General features: G+C 46.0%; 1 protein-coding gene across 2 annotated transcripts in view; it reads left to right on the plus strand.

Annotated features, from left to right (window-relative positions):
* LOC309521846 (stimulated by retinoic acid gene 6 protein-like) overlaps positions 1-19,721 on the plus strand; it is a 39,492-nt gene extending 19,771 nt beyond the window's left edge. Inside the window, exons 4-18 of one of the 2 annotated variants that reach the window (XM_082204898.1) lie at positions 735-868; positions 2,419-2,539; positions 4,339-4,384; positions 4,876-5,004; positions 7,201-7,274; positions 7,978-8,089; positions 9,143-9,293; positions 11,787-11,862; positions 12,076-12,157; positions 13,436-13,484; positions 13,572-13,689; positions 15,892-16,011; positions 17,770-17,933; positions 18,158-18,310; positions 19,522-19,721. In XM_082204898.1, the coding sequence (XP_082061024.1) occupies positions 735-868; positions 2,419-2,539; positions 4,339-4,384; positions 4,876-5,004; positions 7,201-7,274; positions 7,978-8,089; positions 9,143-9,293; positions 11,787-11,862; positions 12,076-12,157; positions 13,436-13,484; positions 13,572-13,689; positions 15,892-16,011; positions 17,770-17,933; positions 18,158-18,310; positions 19,522-19,616 (1,624 nt within the window). In that variant the 3' untranslated portion in view covers positions 19,617-19,721. Of the gene's footprint in view, positions 1-734; positions 869-2,418; positions 2,540-4,338; positions 4,385-4,875; positions 5,005-7,200; positions 7,275-7,977; positions 8,090-9,142; positions 9,294-11,786; positions 11,863-12,075; positions 12,158-13,435; positions 13,485-13,571; positions 13,690-15,891; positions 16,012-17,769; positions 17,934-18,157; positions 18,311-19,248 lie in introns of both variants that reach the window. The other variant, XM_082204897.1, reaches the window with a different exon arrangement.
* The last annotated feature ends 5,037 nt before the right edge of the window (positions 19,722-24,758 follow it).

A 24,758-nucleotide genomic window follows, 5' to 3' on the forward strand; every position in this document is an offset into this window, starting at 1 on the left:
CCCCATTAGCTAAAGCGGTGCTTCAGGTTAAGAACAGTTTCAGGTTAAGAACGGACCTCCGGAACGAATTAAGTACTTGACCCGAGGTACCACTGTAAAGCAATAAAACATCAAACATTAAAAACTTCCCTAAACAGGGCTGCCTTCAGATGTCTTCTAAAAGTCAGATAGGTGTTTATTTCTTTGACATCTGATGGGAGGTTGTTCCACACAGGGCGGGCGCCACTACTGAGAAGGCCCTCTGCAAACCGGAACACTTACTTCCGGGTTTGTGGCATTTGAGAGCCAGAACGCGCAAGTACAGTCATACCTTGGGTTACAGACACTTCAGGTTGTGTTTTTTCGGTTTACAGACCGCCGAAACCCAGAAGTACCGGAACAGGTTACTTCCGGGTTTCAGCAGTCGCGCATGCGCAGAAGCGCTAAATCGCACTTTGCGCATGTGCAGAAGCACCAAATCACAACCCGAATGTGTGTAGATGCGCCGCTGTGGGTTGCGAACACTGCAGGTTGTGAACGTGCATCCCACACGAATCATGTTCGCAACCCCAGCGTCCACTGTACCAAGGCATTCAAGAACCAAGGCGCGACTGTAAATGGAAATACATTGTAGCTGAAGTAAAGATAACCATGATAATAGTTGTTTGTTATTTTAACCACCCTGAAGTGACCATCCACATGCTAGCGGGTTGCTGTTACTTTCCGATGGAGCATGAACGTCTTTTTGTCCACAGACCCTTGGATTTTACGGGGGCGTTCAGCAATCGGTGGTCCCTGGGCTTTGCCTTTGGAGCTACAGCCAACAAAGTCATGATTCTGTTTTCGGAAGACTACCTCCCACTGCCCAGCAAGTTCAGATGGGCAAAAGGTAAGAGGCCCCTGCTGAGAAATGTCAGCCTGCTGCATAAATCAGTTAGGGGTCTTCATCGAGTCCCTGGCTGAGGAAGCTGTGTGTCCCCAAGCTGCTGCCGTTCAGATATGTTGGACTAAAGCAGGGGTCAGCAAGCTTTATCTTGCTTGGGCTGGATTGGTCCCGTGGAGATCCCTCTGTGGGCCGGATTGTGCATGCGCACGAGCGCACCTGCCCACGATTTTCAACGTCTGCGCAGACACAATTTTCAGTGCTGCAGAAGCGAGTCCCCATGCCTTGCCTGTTTAGAGCAGCACGTGAGCAGGCCACTCGGTTCAGGGGCATCTCGTGGGCTGGTCAAATGACCTTCGTGGGCCACTTCTGGCCCATGGGCCTTACGTTGCTGACCCCTAGATTACAGCTTCCATCTGTGCTCCACCACCAAGCTATGAACCTCCCTAATATGAAACTCCTTCAGGGGGTGACAACACAAGGCCTTTTCTGCAGTGGCTCCCTGTTTGTGGAATGCTCTCCCCAGCGAGCTTTGGCTGGTGCCTTCATTATGCAACTTTCTTCTTCTTTGGCGATCACTCATAGCAGAGTAAGATTGTCTTCTATAAACATGGTTTTAACAGTGACTCTGTAAGTGACTGTGGAGGCCAATTCTGGATCCACACGTCCTTCCACTGTGGGGACATAGGTTTCCGGACAGGAGCTGATCACGGTGTGGATTTGCCAAACATGCCTTCCTCTTAGCACGTTTCTCCCTTTCCTCCTGCATTCGAGAGTCTTCAAAGCCCATGACACCTTTGGTAAAGGCTGTTCTCCAATTGGAGCGCTCGCAGGCCAGTGTTTCCCAGTTGTCAGTGTATATACTACATTTATTTTAGATTTGCCTTGAGACAGTCTTTAAACCTCTTTTGTTGACCACCACCAAAAGCCGTGACAGATACAGACAGAGAGATAACACGCTGCAAATTTTTCCAGTTGCCTGTGTTTATATTATATTACCTTTAGGCAGCAGGCAAAAATGTTCCTCTTTAACCACGCCTTTGGCTGATTGACATCTAGTGCCTTTTAAAAATGTATTGTGGAAGGGTGTGTGTGTGTGTGGGATTATTAGGTTGTTCTTGTTCTAATTTTTATTACCGTATTTTTCGCTCTATAAGACGCACCAGACCACAAGGCACACCTAGTTTTTGGAGGATGAAAACAAGAAAAAAATATTCTGAATCTCAGAAGCCAGAACAGCAAGAGGGATCACTGCACAGCGAAAGCAGTGTGTATCCCCTGGCTTCTGGGATAGCCGCGCAGCCTGCATTCGCTCCATAAGACGCACACACATTTCCCCTTACTTTTTAGGAGGGAAAAAGTGAGTCTTATAGAGCAAAAAATACGGTATGTATTTTGTGTTTTTAGATTGGGATTTTATGTTGTGAATAGCCCAGAGACCTGCGGGTATAGGGCGGTATACATATTTAATAAATGATAAAATAACCATCATTTGTTTACCCCCACTGGACTTTCCTAATATTAGGTTCGAATGATCTGTTTTCATCTTCTTACAGCCTTTGTTCTTCTCACTGGGGCCCTGGAAGTGGGCCTTTCCTCCTATCCTTTCTTTGCTTGCCTGTCCACACAATTCTCGATCACTGGGGCCACGCTTGGATTCCTTTACACAGGAAGTTGGTGAGCAACATGAGATAACTGGCCAGAATGGCACTTGTGGGTGCAATGGGCATGTGGGGAAGCTGGAGGTATTGAGAGAAGCATCATATCATGTTCTGCCTGCGTCCAGGGTTGCCAATGCAGTGCCCACAGACACCTTTGTTTCTCCTGTGACACCTGAGAAATGTCTCAGTTAATATCTCCTCTAACGATGCCTTATGAGGAACGGCTAAGGGAGCTGGGCATGTTTAGCCTGGAGAAGAGGAGGTTAAGGGGTGATATGATAGCCATGTTCAAATATATAAAAGGATGTCACATAGAGGAGGGAGAAAGGTTGTTTTCTGCTGCTCCAGAGAAGCGGACACGGAGCAATGGATCCAAACTACAAGAAAGAAGATTCCACCTAAACATTAGGAAGAACTTCCTGACAGTAAGAGCTGTTCGACAGTGGAATTTGCTGCTAAGGAGTGTGGTGGAGTCTCCTATTTTGGAGGTCTTTAAGCAGAGGCTTGACAACCATATGTCAGGAGTGCTCTGATGGTGTTTCCTGCTTGGCAGGGGGTTGGACTCGATGGCCCTTGTGGTCTCTTCCAACTCTATGATTCTATGATTCTATGATCCACAAAGCACAAGGTTGTGTGGCAAGACCACCTGGAAGAATTTTACCTTCATGATCTCGATATAATAATATATCCATATAAAACCATGTATCCTAGTGATCATGTATCCATATATAACCATATATCCTAGTGATGATTTTTTTATATCCATGTATCCTAATGATGTTTGAATCGCTAAGGCTTCAGCAGAGCTAAAAGTGCTAAAATCTTAAAATCCAAAAGTTGCCCTCTGCCCTGTTTCTCTCCCTGCCTTGCTATTGTGCTGGAAGGAAGCAATAAATCTGACGTGTTGGCATTTTTCTATTGGGAAGCTACTCCAGACAACTTTTCAGGCTCATGAGATGGGGCTCAGTTGGGGAACTGGAAAAGCAGTCAGCCATAATGCAATGTTCTAAGTCAATAACAGATGGTGGGCGTTATTCAGGTTTCAATGGCCCAATAGGTTTCTTTTCCTCTTTGAAATATACTCAGAGTCGCAAAGTGATTTCATGCTCTTTATTCAGCTCATAGTGGTGAGGAGGAATGAATGAAAGTCCCCTCACAGTATCTGCTTTATATACACTATTTACACAATGGGCTGCACATGATTGGCTAATTCTGGAATTCTACTGTAAGCCAATCAGGTTGTGGATTCACTTCTATCTGGAGCAGGATTGGGTGGTTCCTGCCAACCAATCATACTGCTGCATTGTTCTAGGACCAATCAGACTGCTGCATTCTGAATCCTATTGTTCTAGGACCAATCAGACTGCTGCATTTTGGATCCTATTGTTCTAGGACCAATCAGATTGCTGCAGTTTGGATCCTATTCAACTCAGTACATAACACTCTTCATTGCTGAAAATTAGGTTAAAGGGCAAATTGACGCACCATCTAAGAAAAGCAGAAGTATACATGGTCAGAGGAAGAGCTTGTGTGCGCTCATTGGTTTGATTTTTGCTGCAACATATGAATATGTCATGTTTTATGCTGTTTGAAATCAGGTATAAAAACCCAATGCACAGGGGTTTCGGCTCTGGAAACGATTCCACTGGGTCTTTATTGCTCAGCTATAAACTTTGCCTTCTTTTTCTCCACTGCTGCGCCTGTTGATTCTTGGACACATTTTGAGTGGGCAGCAGGTATTCCTTACTTACTTGCAACAGTTGAGGGAGACCGACAAATGCCATCGTATCTCTCCTTTTTAATTTTATTTTACAGGTTTGCCATCATAGCCATGAACATTGTGCAGTGCCCACATGGACAAGTGAGTCTCGGGTTAGGCAATAATACTAAGATGTTTGTCATCACAAATACTTATCAGGGACATTGTTTTTAGCCCTTTGCAGGAGTTTAGTCATATACAACGAATGAGGGTGCTTCTAGAGTACAGATTGTTACCTTCCCACCCGGCGGGATTCAGTTATATACTGGCAAATTCAGGTTGCACAATCATAGTGTTTTTTATCAGACAAACCAACGCCGCTGGCCAACTGGGAGGCTTAGTGTGGGCAGAATGCCAGGCATGGTGACACTCTTGTAGCTTCTCATTGGCTCTGTGAGCTGGTAGCCTAACACATTAAAGCACACTCAGTACTTTGTTGGACACTGTTGAAAACAGACCACCATGGGCTGACGGGATAGCATTGTGGTTTTAAGGTCTGAGTGGGGAATATTTGGGACTCTACTTGGGGCATACAACTGAATATTTGCAGCACCAACAGATAACCCTTTTAATCCACATTTTTTTCTGCGCAGATCATTGGGGAATATGAAAATATTATTTTTTACTGGCCCTCCGTGCTCTGCCAGGTTTTCCTGCTAGGCAGATTTGTTCATATGTTTGTGAAAGCGTCACGGGACCGACTCCGGCTGCCTCCTCTAACTGTGAGTATTTCAGCATCAAAGGGAACCCTCCAATTTCTCCCTTTTTATTCTTTACACTTATATAATGAACTCTGGAATTTTACTGTCTAATGAGACCATTGATCCATCAAATGAAAGCAATAAACAGTGTACTGCAGTCACACAATCATCCAATCAGTAGCTGAAAAGGGTTCCACACAGTCACAAACAACAACAACAAAAAAGCCGCAAAAATGCAAAAGAAATAGCAAAAACAATTGTTTTTAAATGATATATGCTAAATTGGATTTTTGTATGTCTTTGTGAGCTGGAGTATTGTTTAGGGGCTTTCAGTGGGAGTGTATTGTTTATTAGTGTGTTACGATTGTTGATTATTTTCATTATTATTTATTTATTTTATTTTATTATTTTATTATTTTTATTATGTATTTTATTATTTTATTATGTATTTTGTTTTGATTATTTTAATTATGTATTTTGTGTTTTACACATTGTAACTTTGTGTTGTGAGCCACCCCCAGATGCTATATGCATATAGGGCGGTATGCAAATCTAATAAATAAGAAACAATAATTTTGTAAAGATGTGATTAGTCCCCAGACACTTTAGCGTGTTCTTAATTTCAAGGTGTCCTCTCTTTTGGACTCTTTCAGCTGAAAGATGTGCTCCCTGGAATAATGAATACCACAACACACATGTAACTGGCTGTAAAGTAACATAACATTATATATAATAAAACTGTAATCTAATCATCATATCAAAAAACTGCAAAAAATTGTAAAGCACTGTTCCTGATGGCAACAACATATCATATTACTATGTTTTTATTGTTGTAAAATCCAAGGATTTGTTTAGTCATTTAGTCATGTCTGGCTCTTCGTGACCCCCTGGACCAGAGCATGCCAGGCACTCCTGTCTTCCACTACCTCCCGCAGTTTGGTCAAACTCATGCTGGTAGCTTCGAGAACACTGCCCCACCATCTCGTCCTCTGTCGTCCCCTTCTCCTTGTGCCCTCCATCTTTCCCAACATCATGGTCTTTTCCAGGGAGTCTTCTCTTCTCATGAGGTGGCCAAATTATTGGAGCCTCAGCTTCAGGATCTGTCCTTCCAGTGAGCACTCAGGGCTGATTTCCTTCAGAATGGAGAGGTTGGATCTTTTTGCAGTCCATGGGACTCTCAAGAGTCTCCTCGAGCACCATAATTCAAAAGCATCAATTCTTCGGCGATCAGCCTTCTTTACGGTCCAGCTCTCACTTCCATACATCACTACTGGGAAAACCATAGCTTTGTTGGCAAGGTGATGTCTCTGCTTTTTAAGATGCTGTCTAGGTTTGTCATTGCTTTTCTCCAAAGAAGCGGGCGTCTTTTAATTTCGTGGCTGCTAGTCAAGTCCAAAGATTGTCAAGTCCAACGATTACAACTTGCAATGCCATTTCATACTGATATCTTCCTTCTGCATCATCCTATGTCTTAAAAGTGTAACAAACGAACTTGCCTTCTGCAGAGTACTATGTCTTGAGAGTGTAACAAACAAAACTACATAGTAACAATCAGGCAGCTGATGATAGATTAGTTCTCAGGATACATCCTTGTTTCGCCCATTGGGCTTCTTCAGCAACAAGGTTTCCAGGAGATTTTTCAGTAGGTTTTTTCAGCCGAAATAGTCCACAGGAACGCAGAAGTTGCCAGTCAGTTGCCAGCAATTTAATAAATAAGAAACAATAATTTTGTAAAGATGTGATTAGTCCCCAGACACTGTAAAAAGGTAAAGGGACCCCTGACCATTAGGTCCAGTCGTGACCGACTCTGGGGTTGCGGCGCTCATCTCGCTTTATTGGCCGAGGGAGCCAGTGTACAGCTTCCGGGTCAGGTGGCCAGCATGACTAAGCCGCTTCTGGCGAACCAGAGCAGCGCATGGAAACGACGGTTACTTTCCCGCTGGAGCGGTACCTATTTATCTACTTGCACATTGACGTGCTTTTGAACTGATAGGTGGGCAGAAGCAGGGACTGAGCAATGGGAGCTCACCCTGTCGCGGGGATTCGAACCGCCGACCTTCTGATCGGCAAGTCCTAGGCTCAGTGGTTTAGACCACAGCGCCACCCGCAGCACACTTTAGTGTGTTCTTAATTTCAAGGTGTGCTCTCCGTTGGACTCTTCCAACTGAAAGATGTGCTCGCTGGAATAATGAAGCGTCTCTTTTCTTCTCCCTGCAGGAGGAGAAGGCCTCCGTCATGGAACTACACCAGGCTCAATATGTCCAGCAGCTCATGAGGAAGCCTCCACTGATGTGAGCAGGGTCATTCTGTCCCAGGGGCATTTGCCTTTTTAGTCTAGAAAAATAATAACAGTGGAATCTGCATTGAGAGTTTTATAAGCTCCAGCTGCCCCTGCTAGGGACAGCCCCTATTTTCAGTCTTCCCCCTTGCCTTTCCTAGGCTAGCTGATGCCTTACCCACCATCACTGGGCAGGAGAAAATAGCATCTGTTGACCGAGGTCTCTTCCTGGGAACCTGTTTCCTGATTTGTTTGCATGGGGTTTATATGGCTTTCTGTCAATCAGTCATTATTCCACTCTTGTAGTGCCCCTCACCACCACACACACACACAACCCTACCGTATTTTTCTGTGTATACCACTAGTTTTCCCCCCTAAAAAATAATGTCAAAAGTTAGGGGGCGTCTTATACATGGATAGGGATGTGGGTGGCACTGTGGGTTAAACCACAGAGCCTAGGACTTGCCGATCGGAAGGTCGGCGGTTCGAATCCCCGTGACGGGGTGAGCTCCCGTTGCTCGGTCCCTGCTCCTGCCAACCTAGCAGTTCAAAAGCACGTCAAAGTGCAAGTAGATATATAGGTACTGCTCCGGCGGCAAGGTAAACGGCGTTTCCGTGTGCTGCTCTGGTTCGCCAGAAGCAGCTTAGCAGTTTTCACACACAGCCCACCTTCCCTTGTCACGTCATGCTCTTTACACGTTCTTTCCCACCAACAGGCAGCCTCAGAAATCCTGGATCCGGCGGAATGTGTATGAATGGGACCCTTATTTTCAGTTCCCCAGCAGGATGATCACCATGGCTGTGCTTGCCCTCATCTGCCTCTACATGGTGAATAAAATATTCCCTGTTTCTTTCTGGGTGGGTGGAGAGATGTTTCGGAGTAACAACTTGGCTTTCCGGAGTAGGTAAGAGTAGCTCAATTTATTGATTTCCAATCTCTCTCTCTCTCTGGGTGTGTGTGTGTGTGTGTGTAAGATCCAGCTTCCTCTTCTCACAGGAACGGCCCTTTGTTCATGGGGGCATCTGTAGTAGTAGTAGTAGTAGTAGTAGTAGTAGTAGTAGTAATAATAATAATAATAATAATTTATACCCCACCCATCTGGCTAGGTTTCCCCAGCCACTCTGGGTGCTCCCAACAGAATATTAAAAACATGATAAAACGTCAAACATTAAAAACAAGCCTGCCTTCAGATAGTTGTTTATTTCCTTGACATATGATGGGAGGGTGTTCCACAGGGAGGGCACTACTACTGAGAAGGCCCTCTGCCTGGTTCCCTGTAGCGTCACTTCTTGCAGTGAGGGAACCGCCAGAAGGCCCTCGGTGCTGGACCTCAGTGTCCGGGCTGAATGATGGGGGTGGAGACACTCCTTCAGGTATACTGGGCTGAGGCTGTTTAAGGCTTTAAAGGTCAGCACCAACACTTTGAACTGTGCTCAGAAATGTACTGGGAGCCAATGTAGGTCTTTCAGGACTGGTGTTATGTGGCCACTCCCAGTCACCAGTCTAGCTGCTGCATTCTGGATTAAGTGTAGTTTCCGGGTCAGCTTCAAATGTAGCCTCATGTAGAGCGCATTGCAGTAGTCCAAGCGGAAGATAACCAGAGCATGCACCACAAGACAGTCTGTGGGCAGGTAGGGTCTCTGCCTGCGTACCAGATGGAGCTGGTTGACAGCTGCCCTGGACACAGAATTGACCTGTGCCTCCATGGACAGCTGTGAGTCCAGAATGACTCACATTAATGAGTACTGATGCTTTAATTGTTCATATTTGGGCTGCAGATGTTTAAAGGAGTTCACTAGTGAAGATTAGCAGCAGGAAATATTGTCTGGGAATAACTGCTGCAAGTTAACTGTTCCTTTTTATCCATTTCTCTCCTCCAGTTTGTTGTGAATGAGTTTTATGTCTTCAAGATGGTCTCACAAGCGCTGCAAGCTCTGAAGTCCACCTTTGATGTGGTCATTGTTTCCAGCAATACAACAGAAGTAGTTGCCCAGGTTGAGCATTTGAAAGACTTTATTGACGTCACAGAAGGTATGGGCACAGTCTGTGACTTATTTTGTATGTGTGTGTTGACGACAAAATGATGTTGGTGGTTGCGTTTCACCAGCTTTTCACATCTGCTGATGCTGACATCCATATCTTAGGCAGCCCATGTCTGCTGTTCGAATATGGACGTTGCACGGACTATAATGTACCTTCAATTTAAACTGGGCTCTCTTCCACAGACAGCGTGGGGGATGCCGATTAGATGGAAACTCTCAGAGTGATTAAATGCAAACAACCCATTGCAGTGGTGAGGTGGGAGTGGGGATCGGATCTGGAATTCAACACCTTCACACACCAATCAGGAGGACCCAAACTATTCTTTGGGGTGACAGTTTTTTGGGGGCACTTATCAGATTCTAGATTATAATGGGCAAGTTCCTTTCGTCAGGAGATCTCTCAGTCCTCTTTTTTTCCAATTAGTTTTTTTTAATCAAAGATTTTCTTGTGTTCCAAAACAAACAAATTTATATTTATATTTTGCTACGGTGATCTAAGTTTACTCCTGTTGGGTCCTTCCAGTGTCTAGTTATGATGTTTCTTGCTGCCTCTCAGTCCTCTTGATGTTGGGTTCAGGCTGAGGCTTCTTCCAAGGGCATCACTCATTATGTAGCTGGAGAGATCTTCATCCCACCCCAAAACACTTTTACTTTTCTTTTAGAACACAGGTGGCCCTAGAGTCTAGATGTTTCTTGGACTCCAACTTCCTTCAGCCCCAGCTGATGTGGCTAATAGCTGTGGATGAGAGAGAGGGAGTCCAGCAACATCTAGAGATACTGTTATGTACTGAGCTGAATAGGATCCAAAATGCAGCAGTCTCATTGGTCATAGAACAATAGGATTCAGAATGCAGCAGTCTGATTGGTCCTAGAACAATAGGATTCAGAATGCAGCAGTCTGATTGGTCCTAGAACAATGGAGCATTATGATTGGTCTGCAGGAGCCACCCAATCCAGCTAGAGATGGAAGTGAATCCACAACCTGATTGGCCTACAGGAGAATTCCGGAATTAGCCAGTCACGTGCAGCCCATTGTGTAAATAATGTATATAAAGCAGATATTTTGGGGAAACTTGCATTCCTCCTCACCACTATGAGCTGAATAAAGAGCATGAAATCTACTCTCGACTCTGGGTATATTTCAGATACTCAGGCTGGCTACTCTTCCCTTAGAGCTACTAGGTTTGTCAGGAGGCAGGAATCCCTTCCTGCTGAGAAGGCAGCATGAATGACTGCCAGGAATGTGTACATGCTGAGAGACACACGCAGGGTATGTGAGCCTGGTAGAGGAGCCTGCTTTCATATTCCCTTGCATGTCTTCAGTTTCACCTCCAATTCGGAAAATCAACTGTCTTGCCAAAGGCAAGGTGGTTCTTTTAAACGGAGATTCAGAAGAAATACAAAATGCACAAATGAGTGAGAAGATTAAAGATTTTATTCTAAAACAGCAAAGCACTTCAATCTGCCACTTGCAAGCCCCCATGAAACAGCAAAGCGACTCCCCCAGGCAAGGTTGGATTTAGGTTTGATGAGGCCTTAAGCTACTGAAGGGACGTGGGTGGCACTGTGGGTTAAACCACAGAGCCTAGGACTTGCCAATCAGAAGGTCAGCGGTTTGAATCCTCAAGACGGGGTGAGCTCCCATTGCTCGGTTCCTGCTCCTGCCAATCTAGCAGTTTGAAAGCACACCAAAGTGCAAGTAGATAAATAGGTATTGCTCCAGCGGGAAGGTAAACGGCATTTCTGTGCGCTGCTCTGGTTCGCCAGAAGCAGCTTAGTCATGCTGACCACATGACCCGGAACCTGTACGCCGGCTCCCTTGGCCAATAAAGCGAGATGAGCGCCGCAGCCCCAGAGTCGGCCACAACTGGACCTAATGGTCAGGGGTCCCTTTATCTTTACCTAAATCTGGCACTGCCCCCAGGTAGCCTCAGTTTGCACGGCCCTGGGGCCAATCAGTCCGTGCATGAGCTTCAAAGAAGCTCTGCCCATACCGCCCAATTTTATAGATAACCTGTTTAACTTTCCAGACTGGCTACGGGCAGCTAATCCATCAGCCGCCCCCTCCCAATGCCTCACTTTCTCAAAACAATGTCCAACATGAAAGTACCCAGCGCTATCCTCCCAAACGGATTAAGGCAGCTGTGTGTGGCGCTTCGCCTCCTCCCAGTCTTCTCAGGACATCAAAGACTGTTCTCACACCATCAAAAAACTTAACAAGAGCGAGGGAGGGGGAAGGAACAGAGGCCGGAAGGGCTCTGTGTCAGACCACTAACTCCTGATACATTTTGTTTTCCGGATGCATTTCCCATACATTGACTCAGAAGTAAAAAGAGGGTGGTGAGAAACAGTTCTGAAGCTTGCAAGCGTGTTGGCACCTTCCATGCCTGTGAAAGCAGAGCAGTTTTGAGGTTGTGTTGACTGAGGATACGACCTCACAGAGAGGATGAGGTCACACGGGTGATGGTTCTTTGTCCCACAGGTGTTTGGCTTTTCACCACCGTCACTGCCTGCCTCACCAGTGTCAGCTACGTGTTCCACATCCTGGCCTGCTACAGGTATGGAGATGCTTCCTGCCTTGTATCTTATTCTGCGAGGATTTCGGGACCCCGGGGGGAAGTGGAGGAAAAGAAAGAGCAGCTTGTCCAAGCAGATCTAGGCAATCAATTCAAGTCCTGGCAAAGTCAAGTCTAGTCCAAATTGTATTTGTATTTTGGGGCACAGCTGACTCTGGCAGCATATAAATAAACTCAACTACCCTATTTTCCTAGAAAGCACATGAAACGGTTGTGGGCTGGCCAGAAGCAATTCCTTCCGTTGGTGTTTGTCAGGCTGTCATCTTCTCAAAATGTGGTGAGTTCTCACTTCTCTTCCCCTTCAAGTCTACCCGCAGCAGTAACCTATCTTGCAAAAACCCGAATCTCTCCTATGTCACCCAGACGTTGTCTGGAAAGCTCTGCCCTGGCTGCTCATTCCATATTCAGCCTAATTCAAGATGCAAGTGTTGATTTATACAGCCCTAAATAGTCTGGGTCCCAGTTATATAATGGAGTACCTCCCCTTGTCCTATCCCGCCTATGAATTGAGATCTGCTGGTGAGTCCCATTCGGCTGTACCATTGCCTAGTGAAAGCTGGATGGTCAGAATTCAGAACAGGGTCTTCTCAGTGGCTGCACCCTAATTGTAAAACACTCATCCTGTAGAGATTAGGCAGGTGCTGACACTGAGGAACATTTGGTGCCAGGAAAAAATATGTATTTGCCCAGTCTTTTGAAGTTTAGTCTGTTTTAAGATGGCTGTTGTGGCAAATGAAGGAATATGTGAATAGGTTTTTAATTCAATTTTGATGTGTTGATTTTCTGTAGTTGATTTGTTGCTCTGTTACCATTGCATGATGAAGGCTGGAATACAGATCCCATAACTAACCAACCAACCAACCAACCAACCAACCAACCAACCAAACACATACATACATACATACATACATACATACATACATAGGTAAAGGTAAAGGGAGCCCTGACCATTAGGTCCAGTCGTGGCCAACTCTGGGGTTGCGGTGCTCATCTAGCTTTACTGGCTGAGGGAGCTGGCGTACAGCTTCCGGGTCATGTGGCCAGCATGACTAAGCTGCTTCTGGCAAACCAGAGCAGTGCACGGAAACGCCGTTTACCTTCCCGCTGGAGCGGTACCTATTTATCTACTTGCACTTTGACGTGCTTTTGAACTGCTAGGTTGGCAGGAGCAGGGACTGAGCAATGGGAGCTCACCCCGTCGTGGGGATTCGAACTGCCAACCTTCTGATCGGCAAGTCCTAGGCTCTGTGGTTTAACCCACAGTGCCACATACATACATACAAAAAATAATGGCATGCTGGGGTCAGTTTCTTGGTCACATGGAATGTTGGGAGAATGAGACAGAATGTTTATGACTGGTCCCAAATGTTAGTCTTTTATCACTGCTTAGCTTTGGTATCAATGGCTTCAGCAAGGAAGATGGTCCATAGTAGAAGTCCTAGTGGAGATTTATTAAATATCAGGCCATGTGTATATTCTTATTTTCTCTTATACATTTGAGAGTTTATTGTATATAAACGTCTCTCCATTTTTTATTTTATTTTAACATTCACAGGCCGCAATAGCAAGATACTCTGGTTGGCAAATTGCATACATACTATGGGGTACGTGACTGTCTTTGTTGTGAACTGATGATTGCGTATGCCCCTTTCTTCCCTTGTTAATGGTTCATTTGTGCTTTTCCCCTCTAGGGTACCTGATCATCCACACAGTTCAGTGCCTCTTTGGGGTGATGTTCATGTATGGGTTCGTTTTGCCCATCAAGCATGGTCAGGGGATCGAAATGCTAAAAAATCTGGGAACTGGGATGTAAGTGCCCTGTATTTTTTGTACAGTCTACTAGGGTACTGACTGAGAAGGAGGTTGTGAGCCAGGATGTTGGTCAGGCAGGCATTCTCTGGGTAGTCTTGGGCAGTGGCGTAGCGTGGGTTCTCAGCACCCGGGGCAAGGCAAGTAATTTGCGCCCCCTAACCCGTGGATTTTAGCACTCGAGTCTCTTCCGCGCCCCCCACAGATGTTGTGCCAGGTGCGGCAGTCCCCCCTGCACCCCCACGCTACCCCCTGCACCCCCATGCTCCCACCACAAGTCTTCAGGACAGCCATCCGAAGGCTGGCACGGGGAGAAAGGTCTCTCCGCCCCACCGCCAGCCTTCGGAGGAGGTCCGAGGACAGTGGGGTTCCTGCTTCCTCGAGGAGGGCCGGCCAAACGCGCCCCCCAAATGTTGCACCCGGTGCCGCCGGCACCCCTGGCACCCCCCACGCTACGCCACTGGTCTTGGGCGAGTGATGATCTCTCAGTTTTGCCCAGCGCTTCCTACATTCACAAAACATTAATTTTGTTCTCAGGTGCTCTTTGTGCTTTATCAAAGAAAACATAAATAGAAGTGCCCTTTGCAAGCTGTGCTTGTGAACCTGATGACTCTGATTTTTGGGGGTCAAACATTTGGTTTTCAACCTTATGATCCTCGCAATCCAGACATTTACCATTTCTCCATCTGGCTGAGCTGCTTCTAGGTGGGTGACTCCTAGGTATAGGTAAAGGGACCCCTGACCATTAAGTCCAGTCATGACCGACTCTGGGGTTGCGTGCTCATCTCGCTTTATTGGCCAAGGGAGCCAGCGTACAGCGTCCGGGTCATGTGGCCAGCATGACTAAGCCACTTCTGGCAAACCAGAGCAGTGCATGGAAACACCGTTTAACTTCCCGCCGGAGCGGTACCTATTTATCTACTTGCACTTTGACGTGCTTTCGAACTGCTAGGTTCACTCAGGTCCACATATGCAAATAAGGGATTGAAAGTGACGTTCAGTGATTGGATAGTTACAGAAAATGGTTACTTTTGCGTTCTAGAGGAGCTCTATATAAGCAGGCTGGCTGAACCCTTCAGTTCAGTTCTGTTCTGACCTGTGAATAAACAAGAGCTGTTTGAAGAATCGCTGTGTCGTCTGATATGTTCACCCACATATGAAATGCACACCTAGGGTCCTTAACACAAAGGACCCTAGGTGTGCATTTGCCCAAAGATTGCAAGTTACAACAAGTGGAATTGCAATTGACTCTCCCTTCTATGGGGAATACAGTGGTACCTCGGGTTACAGATGCTTCAGGTTACAGACTCCGCTAACCCAGAAATAGTATCTCGGGTTAAGAACTTTGCTTCAGGATGAGAACAGAAATTGTGATCTGGCGGTGCGGCAGCAGCAGCAGGAGGCCCCATTAGCTAAAGTGGTGCTTCAGGTTAAGAACAGTTGCAGGTTAAGAATGGACCTCCAGAACGAATAAAGTTCTTAAACCGAGGTACTGTATTGCCGATTTCCTATATGTTCATTCTGGTATTTTCCAGCCACCCCAGTGGGCGTGGCATAGCAGTTGTGTTGTTGTTGTTTAGTCGTTTAGTCATGTCTGACTCTTCATGACCCCATGGACACTACTGTCTTCCACTGCTCCCGCAGTTTGGTCAAACTCATGCTGGTAGCTTCGAGAACACTATCCAACCATCTCATCCTCTGTCGTCCCCTTCTCCTTGTGCCCTCCATCTTTCCCAACATCAGGGTCTTTTCCAGGGAGTCTTCTCTTCTCATGAGGTGGCCAAAGTATTGGAGCCCCAGCTTCAGGATCTGTCCTTCCCGTGAGCACTCAGGGCTGATTTCCTTAAGAATGGAGAGGTTTGATCTTACTGCAGTCCATGGGAGTCTCAAGAGTCTCCTCCAGCACCAGAATTCAAAAGCATCAATTCTTCAGCGATCGGCCTTCTTTATGGTCCAACAGCAGTTGTAGGAGAGGCAATTTGCAGCTCAGCACAGATTCCCCTTAATAACCCTTGTAGATCCATGGCGTTTCTTGACTTTGCTGGTTTTTTAAATCCGTCTTTCAATTATTACTAGCAGTCTGTTGTCTTTGATAGCTGGGAAAGAAATGTACTGATGCATACCTGACCTTGGCATTCAGCTCCTTATATTTGTGTTACAATCTCATAAAACTGTCACTTCTCTCTGCCTTTTCTCCCTCAGCCTCACACTTGCCGTTGTCATAGGGCTCATGCAACTGCAGATTGCAACAGCTACTGCCTTCTTTCTTCAGCCAAAGATTTTGCTGACTGACAAGGAAAAGCCTTTGGCTCTTGATAACAGGTCAGTGCAAGGAAGTTGGGTTGCCAACGGGGTTTGTTTTTTTGACCAGGGGAGGGCTCTTAACATTTTATCCAACTTGCACAACAGACACATTTACTGGTCCTGCCGATGAGTTTCTGCTTATCATGCAGTTGTTAAAGGCGTTGGAGCCGTGCTAGAAAAAAGCTGGCATTTCTACTTCCCATTGTTCAAGTTCATGATAGAAAAATCTGTTCCAGTCGAACCTGTGCAAGGCAAGAAATGTTTGCTGCCTCTGTCTGATGGAGGAAAAGTGTAACCACAGTGTCTGCCAGGAGAACGTACTAGTCAGGATTCTTGGAAGGACATTGTTGTCTGTCTTGAACAAGAACACAACAGCAACAGGAAAGTCCTGTGACCACCCAGAAATGTTAAATCTGGTGCTAGTAAAGGTAAAGGGACCCCTGATCATTAGGTCCAGTCGTGACCGACTCTGGGGTTGCAGCGCTCATCTTGCTTTATTGGCCGAGGGAGCCGGTGTACAGCTTCTGGGTCATGTGGCCAGCATGACTAAGCCGCTTCTGGCGAACCAGAGCAGTGCACAGAAACGCCGTTTACCTTCCTGCCGGAGCAGTACCTATTTATCTACTTGCACTTTGATGTGCTTTCGAACTGCTAGGTTGGCAGGAGCAGGGACCAAGCAACGGGAGCTCACCCCGTCACGGGGATTCGAACCGCCAACCTTCTGATCGGCAAGTCCTAGGCTCTGTGGTTTAACCCACAGCACCACCTGCATCCCCTGGTAGTTCTACCTAGTGGTATCTGGTGCTACCTAGTAGTTAAACTTTATAATAGGTAAAAAAGGTAAAGGACCCCTGGATGGTTAAGTCCAGTCAAAGGCAACTATGGAGTGTGGCGCTTATCTTGCTTTCAGGCCGAGGGAGTTAGCATTTGTCCACAGACAGCTTTCCGGGTCATGTGGCCAGCATGACTAAACCGCTTCTGGCGCAACAGAACACTGTGACGGAAACCAGAGCGCACAGAAATGCTGTTTACCTTCCCGCCACAATGGTACCTATTTATCTACTTGCACTGGCGTGCTTTCGAACTGCTAGGTTGGCAGGAGCTGGGAGCTCACCCCGTCGTGGGGATTCGAACCGTCGACCAAGAGGCTCATTGCTTTAGACCACAGCGCCACCCGTGTCCCTTATACTTTATAATAGTGCCATCCTCACTAGGGAGCTTGCACAAGAGAAGGTCTAGAAAACAAACATGGTGCCACAAGTATGACGTAGTGAATTGGGAAGAACCGAAGGTGAGGTGGAAGGGGGTGTCCAATTTTGGCCTTGCACAGGGTGCTGCTGAAATTTGAAAGGCCAAAGTCTGGCCCTGTGTCCAGCTAACCTCCCCTCAGAGCGGAGCAACTGAAAGTAATGGACTAAAGGTAGTCATGTCCATTAATTCCAATGGGCTTACTCTGAGTATGACTAGACCCATCCGTACAATCTTCTGACTTGCTTTTGATTCCCACATGTACCTTTAGCTGGAAGCCTGAAAGATAGAAGCAGTTTGATTCATTTTACGCTTGATGCTGCCTCCTTGAGTGCGTCAAGGTGGACTCTCCTTCTTTGGAGGTCTTTAAGCAGAGGCTTGACAACCATATGTCAGGAGTGCTCTGATGGTGTTTCCTGCTTGGCAGGGGGTTGGACTCGATGGCCCTTGTGGTCTCTTCCAACTCTATGATTCTATGATTCTATCTGCTATTGTGACTCTCCTGTGGCGATTTGTCCTTATTTCCAGGAAAGCTTTCCACAATTTCAACTACTTCTTGTTCTTCTACAATGTGGTCCTGGGCCTAGGGGCCTGCCTGTTCCGTCTGCTCTGCAGCGTCATCGTGGGAGCCTGGCTGATTGCTCGGATAGACAGGACAATCATGCCCAAAGGCTATGAAGCAGCTGACCTGGGTAAGGCTTGGGCTACTCTCTCTCTCTCTCTCTCTCTCTCTCTCTCTCTCTCTCTCTCGGGCCATAGGGCTGGAAGGTTCTCAAACATCTCTGGCTTTCAGAAAAGAAGCAAGCGGGCAAACTCAAAGGGCAAGGGAAAGCCCACAATGAAGGCTGCATGATTTCATCAGCTTAATAGCTAAATTAATCAACTGAATTTCTCCCTCATTGTGATTCGACTGCAGGATTCAGGACATGGATAGGGATGCTCTTTATGGACCACCACCACACAAATCCCACCCTCGTCTGTTTTTGCCACCTTCTCGTGGTCCGAACGAGAGAGAGACAACAGCAGAGAACCACCGACTATCATCATTTCACCAACGCAACAGTAACAGGTAGACTCTAGTTGGGCTGCTACAGATTTATACACATTACAGTAAACATTTGGAATATAGTTGCCGTTTATCAATACTTGCTATTGTTTTAGGATGCCAGTAAGAAGTGTAAGCAAATTCTGACATTTACTAGCAAAATCTCAAAACTCCACAAGCGCCTTAGGATCAAATTTCACCATCTTTCCTGCTCTCTACTGGCAGATATGGGCACTGCAGTGATATGGGTCATCTATGAAATGTTCAGGTTAGGAAATATTGCATTCTCACAAGTGTGTAAACTGGGGGTAGGCAACCTACGGCCCATGGGCTGGATGCAACCCAATCGCCTTCGCAATCCAGCCCACAGACAGTCCGGGAATCAGCATGTTTTTACATGAGTAGAATGTGCCTTTTTATTTAAAATTGCATCTCTGGGTTATTTGTGGGGCATAGGAATTTGTTCATTCCCCCCAAAAAATATAGTCTGGCCCACCACATGGTCTGAGGGATGGTGGACTGGCCCATGGCTGGAAAAGGTTACTGACCCTTGGTGTAACAGCAGTGTGTGTGTGTTTGTGTGTGTGTGGATGCTTGGTTCGTCCCACAGGTGAAACCAGTATACAGTGGTACCTCGGGTTACATACGCTTCAGGTTACAGACTCCGCTAACCCAGAAATAGTGCTTCAGGTTAAGAACTTTGCTTCAGGATGAGAACAGAAATTGGGCTCCGGCGGCGCGGCAGCAGCAGGAGGCCCCATTAGCTAAAGTGGTGCTTCAGGTTAAGAACAGTTTCAGGTTAAGTATGGACCTCCAGAACGAATTAAGTACTTAACCCGAGGTACCACTGTACTGGGTGTTTTTTGAAGTGGCAACCACGTTAATGAAGCGTGGTTAATGAAGGAGAAAGGATATTAGGCAGCATATTAGAAATTAAGCACTGATGCCTTGTTTTCTTTTAGATTTCAGGGTTTCCAACAAAGCCAGGACAAGGTGGCTGCTGTCGTACACTCTTCTAAATAACCCCAGCCTTTCAGCACTCAGGAAGCCAAAATGAGGGTCCTCTCCTACAAATGCGTTGCTTATTTCCCCCACTACAGATGCAATGGGACTGAAATGAACCTCACTGAGAATGCACTGCCACATTCCTCATATACAACTTCCTAATACTATATCAGCACATTGGCCCATCAGGATGAGTCTATGTACTTAGATTGGCTGCCGGTCTACTCCAGTTCTGCCACCTGATACCCTCTTAACTGAAGAGACTCTAGCGATCAAATCTGGGACCTTCTGCTTGCCAAGGAAAAACTCTGCTATTGAACTCTAACCATTCATCCCCTGAACTTGAGCTTGTTATTTGAGATGGTCTGGAGAACTGCTAGCCCAGATGTTTTTATGCCTGTATGATGTGGAAGATATCTGAATAGTACCTCATTTGCTGTCTTTCATCATGTTTCCGGCATTTTTCTGCTATTTCATTGGTAGGTCTCCAGTGAAACCCGTCTCTGGTTGATTTTTGGCATAGATGAATCGAACTGCTGGAACTGTAGACAAAAGGCCTTTGATATGTCCACCCTTCCCCAGTGGAAAATGTACTACAGCAGCATCTTCAAAATTCACATGTGGTCACACTGGTGATGTCACAGCACACGCCAATGAGATCATAGTTACTGTATCCAGACATCAGAAAGGCCACGGCTCAGTAAACCTGATGCCCATATATGTTTCGAAATCATCCAGTTTCAACTTTTCTTGCTGGTCAAACTTTGTAATTCAAAATGAGGATACAGAAATATTGACAATTTGAACATTGCAAAAACTAAAATACTTTCGCGCAAATAAATACTGCTTGTTTAAATGTGACAAAAACGAGACAGATGTTATTTCATGAGCAGTAGTTGTTCTAGTGGGATGCGGGTGGTGCTGTGGGTTAAACCACAGAGCCTAATGCTTGCTGATCAAAAGGTTGGCGGTTCGAATCCTTGCCACGGGATGAGCTCCCGTTGCTCGGTCCCTGCTCCTGCCAACCTAGCAGTTCGAAAGCACCTCAAAGTGCAAGGAGATAAATAGGTACCACTCCGGCAGGAAGGTAAACGGCGTTTCCGTGCACTGCTCCGGTTTTCCAGAAGCTGTATGTTGGATTTCTTGGCCAATAAAGCGAGATGAGCGCCGCAACCCCAGAGTCGTCTGCAACTGGACCTAATGGTCAGGGGTCCCTTTACCTTTACTTTTAGTTGTTCTAGTATGGGGTATGTTTTTGCTGGTGCTCCTCAGCAGGTACCGCAAACACTTAGCTTTATTTTTATTACTTTTTCTTTACAAAGGCAAGTCTTTAGCCTTCCTAGAAAGGGCTTCATATTCCAGCTGTGCCATTTCCTCCTTTGGTGTGGGAATTTTATTTTCAGTATAAACAGGACTCTCCTTTTGAACATGTACACACACCGCTTTTAATTATTCTCCCAGGTGTGGAGGTGAGGAAAAAGGATAACCAGGACATTCCGGGATCAAATCAGAAACTGGGATGGCTTCTGTAACTCTGGGACTGTCCTTGGAAAATTGGACACTTGGAGGATATGGGACTGAGCTATAAGTTAAATGGAGTTCTGTATAACTTCCCATCTCCCTTTAAGAGTGGGGGGGGGAGCTAATGTTGCTGCAATCAGGCATAGATAGAAAGCAGGTGGGAAGGGGTGGTTAACCCTTTTCCTGCTGCCAGTTTCAACTCCTTGTTTGATGGGAGATATTTACTTGGGAGTAAGCACCAATGAGTAAGCACGCGGGCGGCGCTGTGGACGCGGGTGGCGCTGTGGGTTAAACCACAGAGCCTAGGACTTGCCAATCAGAATGTCAGCGGTTTGAATCCCCGCGACGGGGTGAACTCCCATTCCTCGGTCCCAGCTCCTGCCAACCTAGCAGTTCGAAAGCACATCAAAGTGCAAGTAGATAAATAGGTACCACTCTGGTGGGAAGGTAAACGGCGTTTCCGTGTGCTGCTCTGGTTCGCCAGAAGCGGCTTAGTCATGCTGGCCACATGACCCGGAAGCTGTACGCTGGCTCCCTCGGCCAATAAAGCGAGATGAGCGCCGCAACCCCAGAGTCGGCCACGACTGGACCTAATGGTCAGGGGTCCCTTTACCTTTAAGCACCAATGAATTTACTTCTGAGTAAACAATCCATAGAATTGGGCTGCACATTTACTTGGCAGTAAGTTCCACTGAACTCAGTCTTACTTCTGAGTAAACAGTGCATAGGACTGAGCTTTCCCTTCATCAGTGCCCAATGGATGCAAAGTGTAGTGCGAGACAGTGTCAAATTTCTGAGTCATCAGTTGCCAGGTAGAAAATGACCCATCACAGAGTTAACCCACCCTCCTTCTCAAGAACAGCCACTGATCTACACAACCCCATATTTGCTGTGGTGGGGCATTTCTGATTGCTTTCTTGAGCTGTCACTCAAGCGTGGTCTGCTTTTGGATGACATCATCACAGGTATATAAAGAAGAGCTCTGCAAGAGACTGTTTGGAAGGTGGGTCTTGGGTATTTTGTGGTAAGTTAACATGTTTGTATGTTGTCTTTTGGAGTCCTTAGCTAGTTCTCTGTGTGCTTTGGTGATTCTGCAGCAGGGAAAACCAGGTTGTTGTTGTTTTAATTGAATACATGTTTAAGGCTGGCTGCTAAAATGGCATTAATTCTATAGAAGTTAGAATGCCACACCCTGGGGCTGGATGGCTAGGGAAGCAAGATATTACTAGGGTGTAGCAAACTTTATGTGTACAATATTAAACACTGCAGGCAATTATTTGGTTTAGCCTTGTGGCTGTGCCTCTCCACTTTCCATTCATCCCCTCTGCAGCAATTAACAGGCGACTGTGTTTTCCCCATGCTATGGAAACCTTGTTTGTTAATTCCTGCATTTCAGCCTGCTCATATGCAGTGCCAGATTTGCATATAAGCTAAACAAGCTGTAGTTCAGGGCCCCCCAAAAAATTAAAGAAAAAAACACCTGGATGTTCATTTCCAGAATATAAGATAAACAACAAATAAAATAAAACCTACATATAGCAACAGTGTTTTGTGTTGTGTAGGCTCCTATGATGTAAGTCATGGGCCCGCCTGCTAGCCTGCTCCCTAAAATATCACTGGTTTGCTCATTTCTATATATAGGGTGCCTACATTCTGCATATGCAAATGGCTTTAGATACCTATTAGGTCCATAAATTATATATTCAACACAAAAAACAGTGACAATTTGTTGTTGACAAAGGACAGCTGGACATATAAAGGGCCCCATTGCCTTCAGTAGCTTAGGGCCTCATCAATCCTAAATCTGGCCCTGCTCATATAAAGTACAGCTACAGGAGTCGTCTGAAAAGCTGGCAACCTTTTTTGAGACCTCTGGGCAGAGAGGAAATGCCAGTTGTCACACTCAGCTAGGAGCTCAATACTCCACCCATTTTGCTTGCTTGCAATTTTGCAAGGCTTTAGTTGACCCCAAATAAAGGCATTGCTCAGCTGTGGGTTTTGGAGCCTCTCCCCTCTTCCCGCCTGCTCTCCTTTTTATGGGCCCATATGGGTGCTTATACAGTGGTACCTCAGGTTAAGTACTTAATTCGTTCCGGAGGTCCGTTCTTAACCTGAAACTGTGCTTAACCTGAAGCACCACTTTAGCTAATGGCTGCTGCTGCACGATTTCTGTTCTCATCCTGAAGCAAAGTTCTTAACCCGAGGTACTATTCCTGGGTTAGCGGAGTCTGTAACCTGAAGCATATGTAACCTGAAGCGTCTGTAACCCGAGGTACCACTGCACTAACTTTTTAAAGGGTCTGTGACAAGCAACGCATCACGCTACCATGGCCAGGAAGCTTTGAGTGCCACCAGGTGTACACTTAGGGGAACTGCAGCAAATCCTAGGTTTGCCTCTGCTTTATGCAATATGGTATTTTTTTTAAAAACAACAACATAGAATAGGAAGGGACCCCAAGGGCCATCTAGTCCAACCCTCTGCAAGCCAAAATATCTCTGAGCTAGGCTTTACTAACTTTTTTTGCAGGGGAAAAAAAGTTTCAAGTACTGTGTTTGTGCTCATATTTTGAGTAGGTATTTAATTAAAGCCATCTTGCCTTTAATTTAAAGATGGGATAAAAATTCAACAAACTTGAGCTGGGGGGAAAAAAACCCCAAACCCTAGATGCGTTTTTACTCTCGCAAGATTGAATGTATTGCCCTCGGTTGTATATAAGGGACGATTCCAACGGATTGCACATGAAAAACGCCTATGTCCCTGTGGAGATGGCAGTACCGAATCCATACTTTATAAAGACTTGAGGAATGAGATTATCACCCCTCTTTTATTGTCCATTCTGGGTCACCCAACCACTGCCACTGTGTCCTTTCTCTTGGCAGATCAAGATAAGCAGGTGACAGCAAAGGCTGCAAGGTTTTTAGCTGGGGCAATGAGAATAAGATCCACTGTTGGACTATTGATTCAAAACCCTAAAATGTACTTTATATAATTGACTTGTTATTTCTATTCTTGTTTTATTGCTATGGCCGATGGCTGACGCAAATAAAGATTCATTCATTCATTCATTCAAAGCCAAACTCTCCCCAACTCCTGCAGTTGTTGTTGTTGTTGTTTAGTCGTTTAGTCGTGTCCCGACTCTTCGTGACCCCATGGACCAGAGCACGCCAGGCACTTCTGTCCTCCACTGCCTCCCGCAGTTTGATCAAACTCATGTTAGTAGCTTCAAGAACACCATCCAACCATCTCATTCTCTGTCGTCCCCTTCGCCTTCTGCCCTCCATCTTCCCCAGCATCAGGGTCTTTTCCAGGGAGTCTTCTCTTCTCATGAGGTGGCCAAAGTATTGGAGCCTCAGCTTCAGGATCTGTCCTTCCAGGGAGCACTCAGGGCTGGTTTCCTTCAGAATGGAGAGGTTTGATCTTCTTGCAGTCCATGGGACTCTCAAGAGTCTCCTCCAGCACCATAATTCAAAAGCATCAATTCTTCGGCGATCAGCCTTCTTTATGGTCCAGCTCTCACTTCCATACATCACTATTGGGAAAACCATGGCTTTTACTATACGGACCTTTGTTGGCAAGGTGATGTCTCTGCTTTTTAAGATGTTGTCTAGGTTTGCCATCGCCTTTCTCCCAAGGAGCAGGCGTCTTTTAATTTTGTGACTGCTGTCACCATCTGCACTGATCATGGAGCCCAAGAAAGTAAAATCTCTCACTGCCTCCATTTCTTCCCCATCTATTTGCCAGGAGGTGATGGGCCCAGTGGCCATGATCTTCGTTTTTTTGGTGTTGAGCTTCAGACCATATTTTGCGCTCTCCTCTTTCACCCTCATTAAAAGGTTCTTTAATTCCTCTTCACTTTCTGCCATCAAGGTTGTGTCATCTGCATATCTGAGGTTGTTGATATTTCTTCCGGCAATCAGTTGTTCCATATCCAGTTCTAACTGTAGC

The sequence above is a fragment of the Podarcis vaucheri genome, assembly GCF_965113315.1.
Source record: "Podarcis vaucheri genome assembly, chromosome: 17".
NCBI lineage: Eukaryota > Metazoa > Chordata > Lepidosauria > Squamata > Lacertidae > Podarcis > Podarcis vaucheri.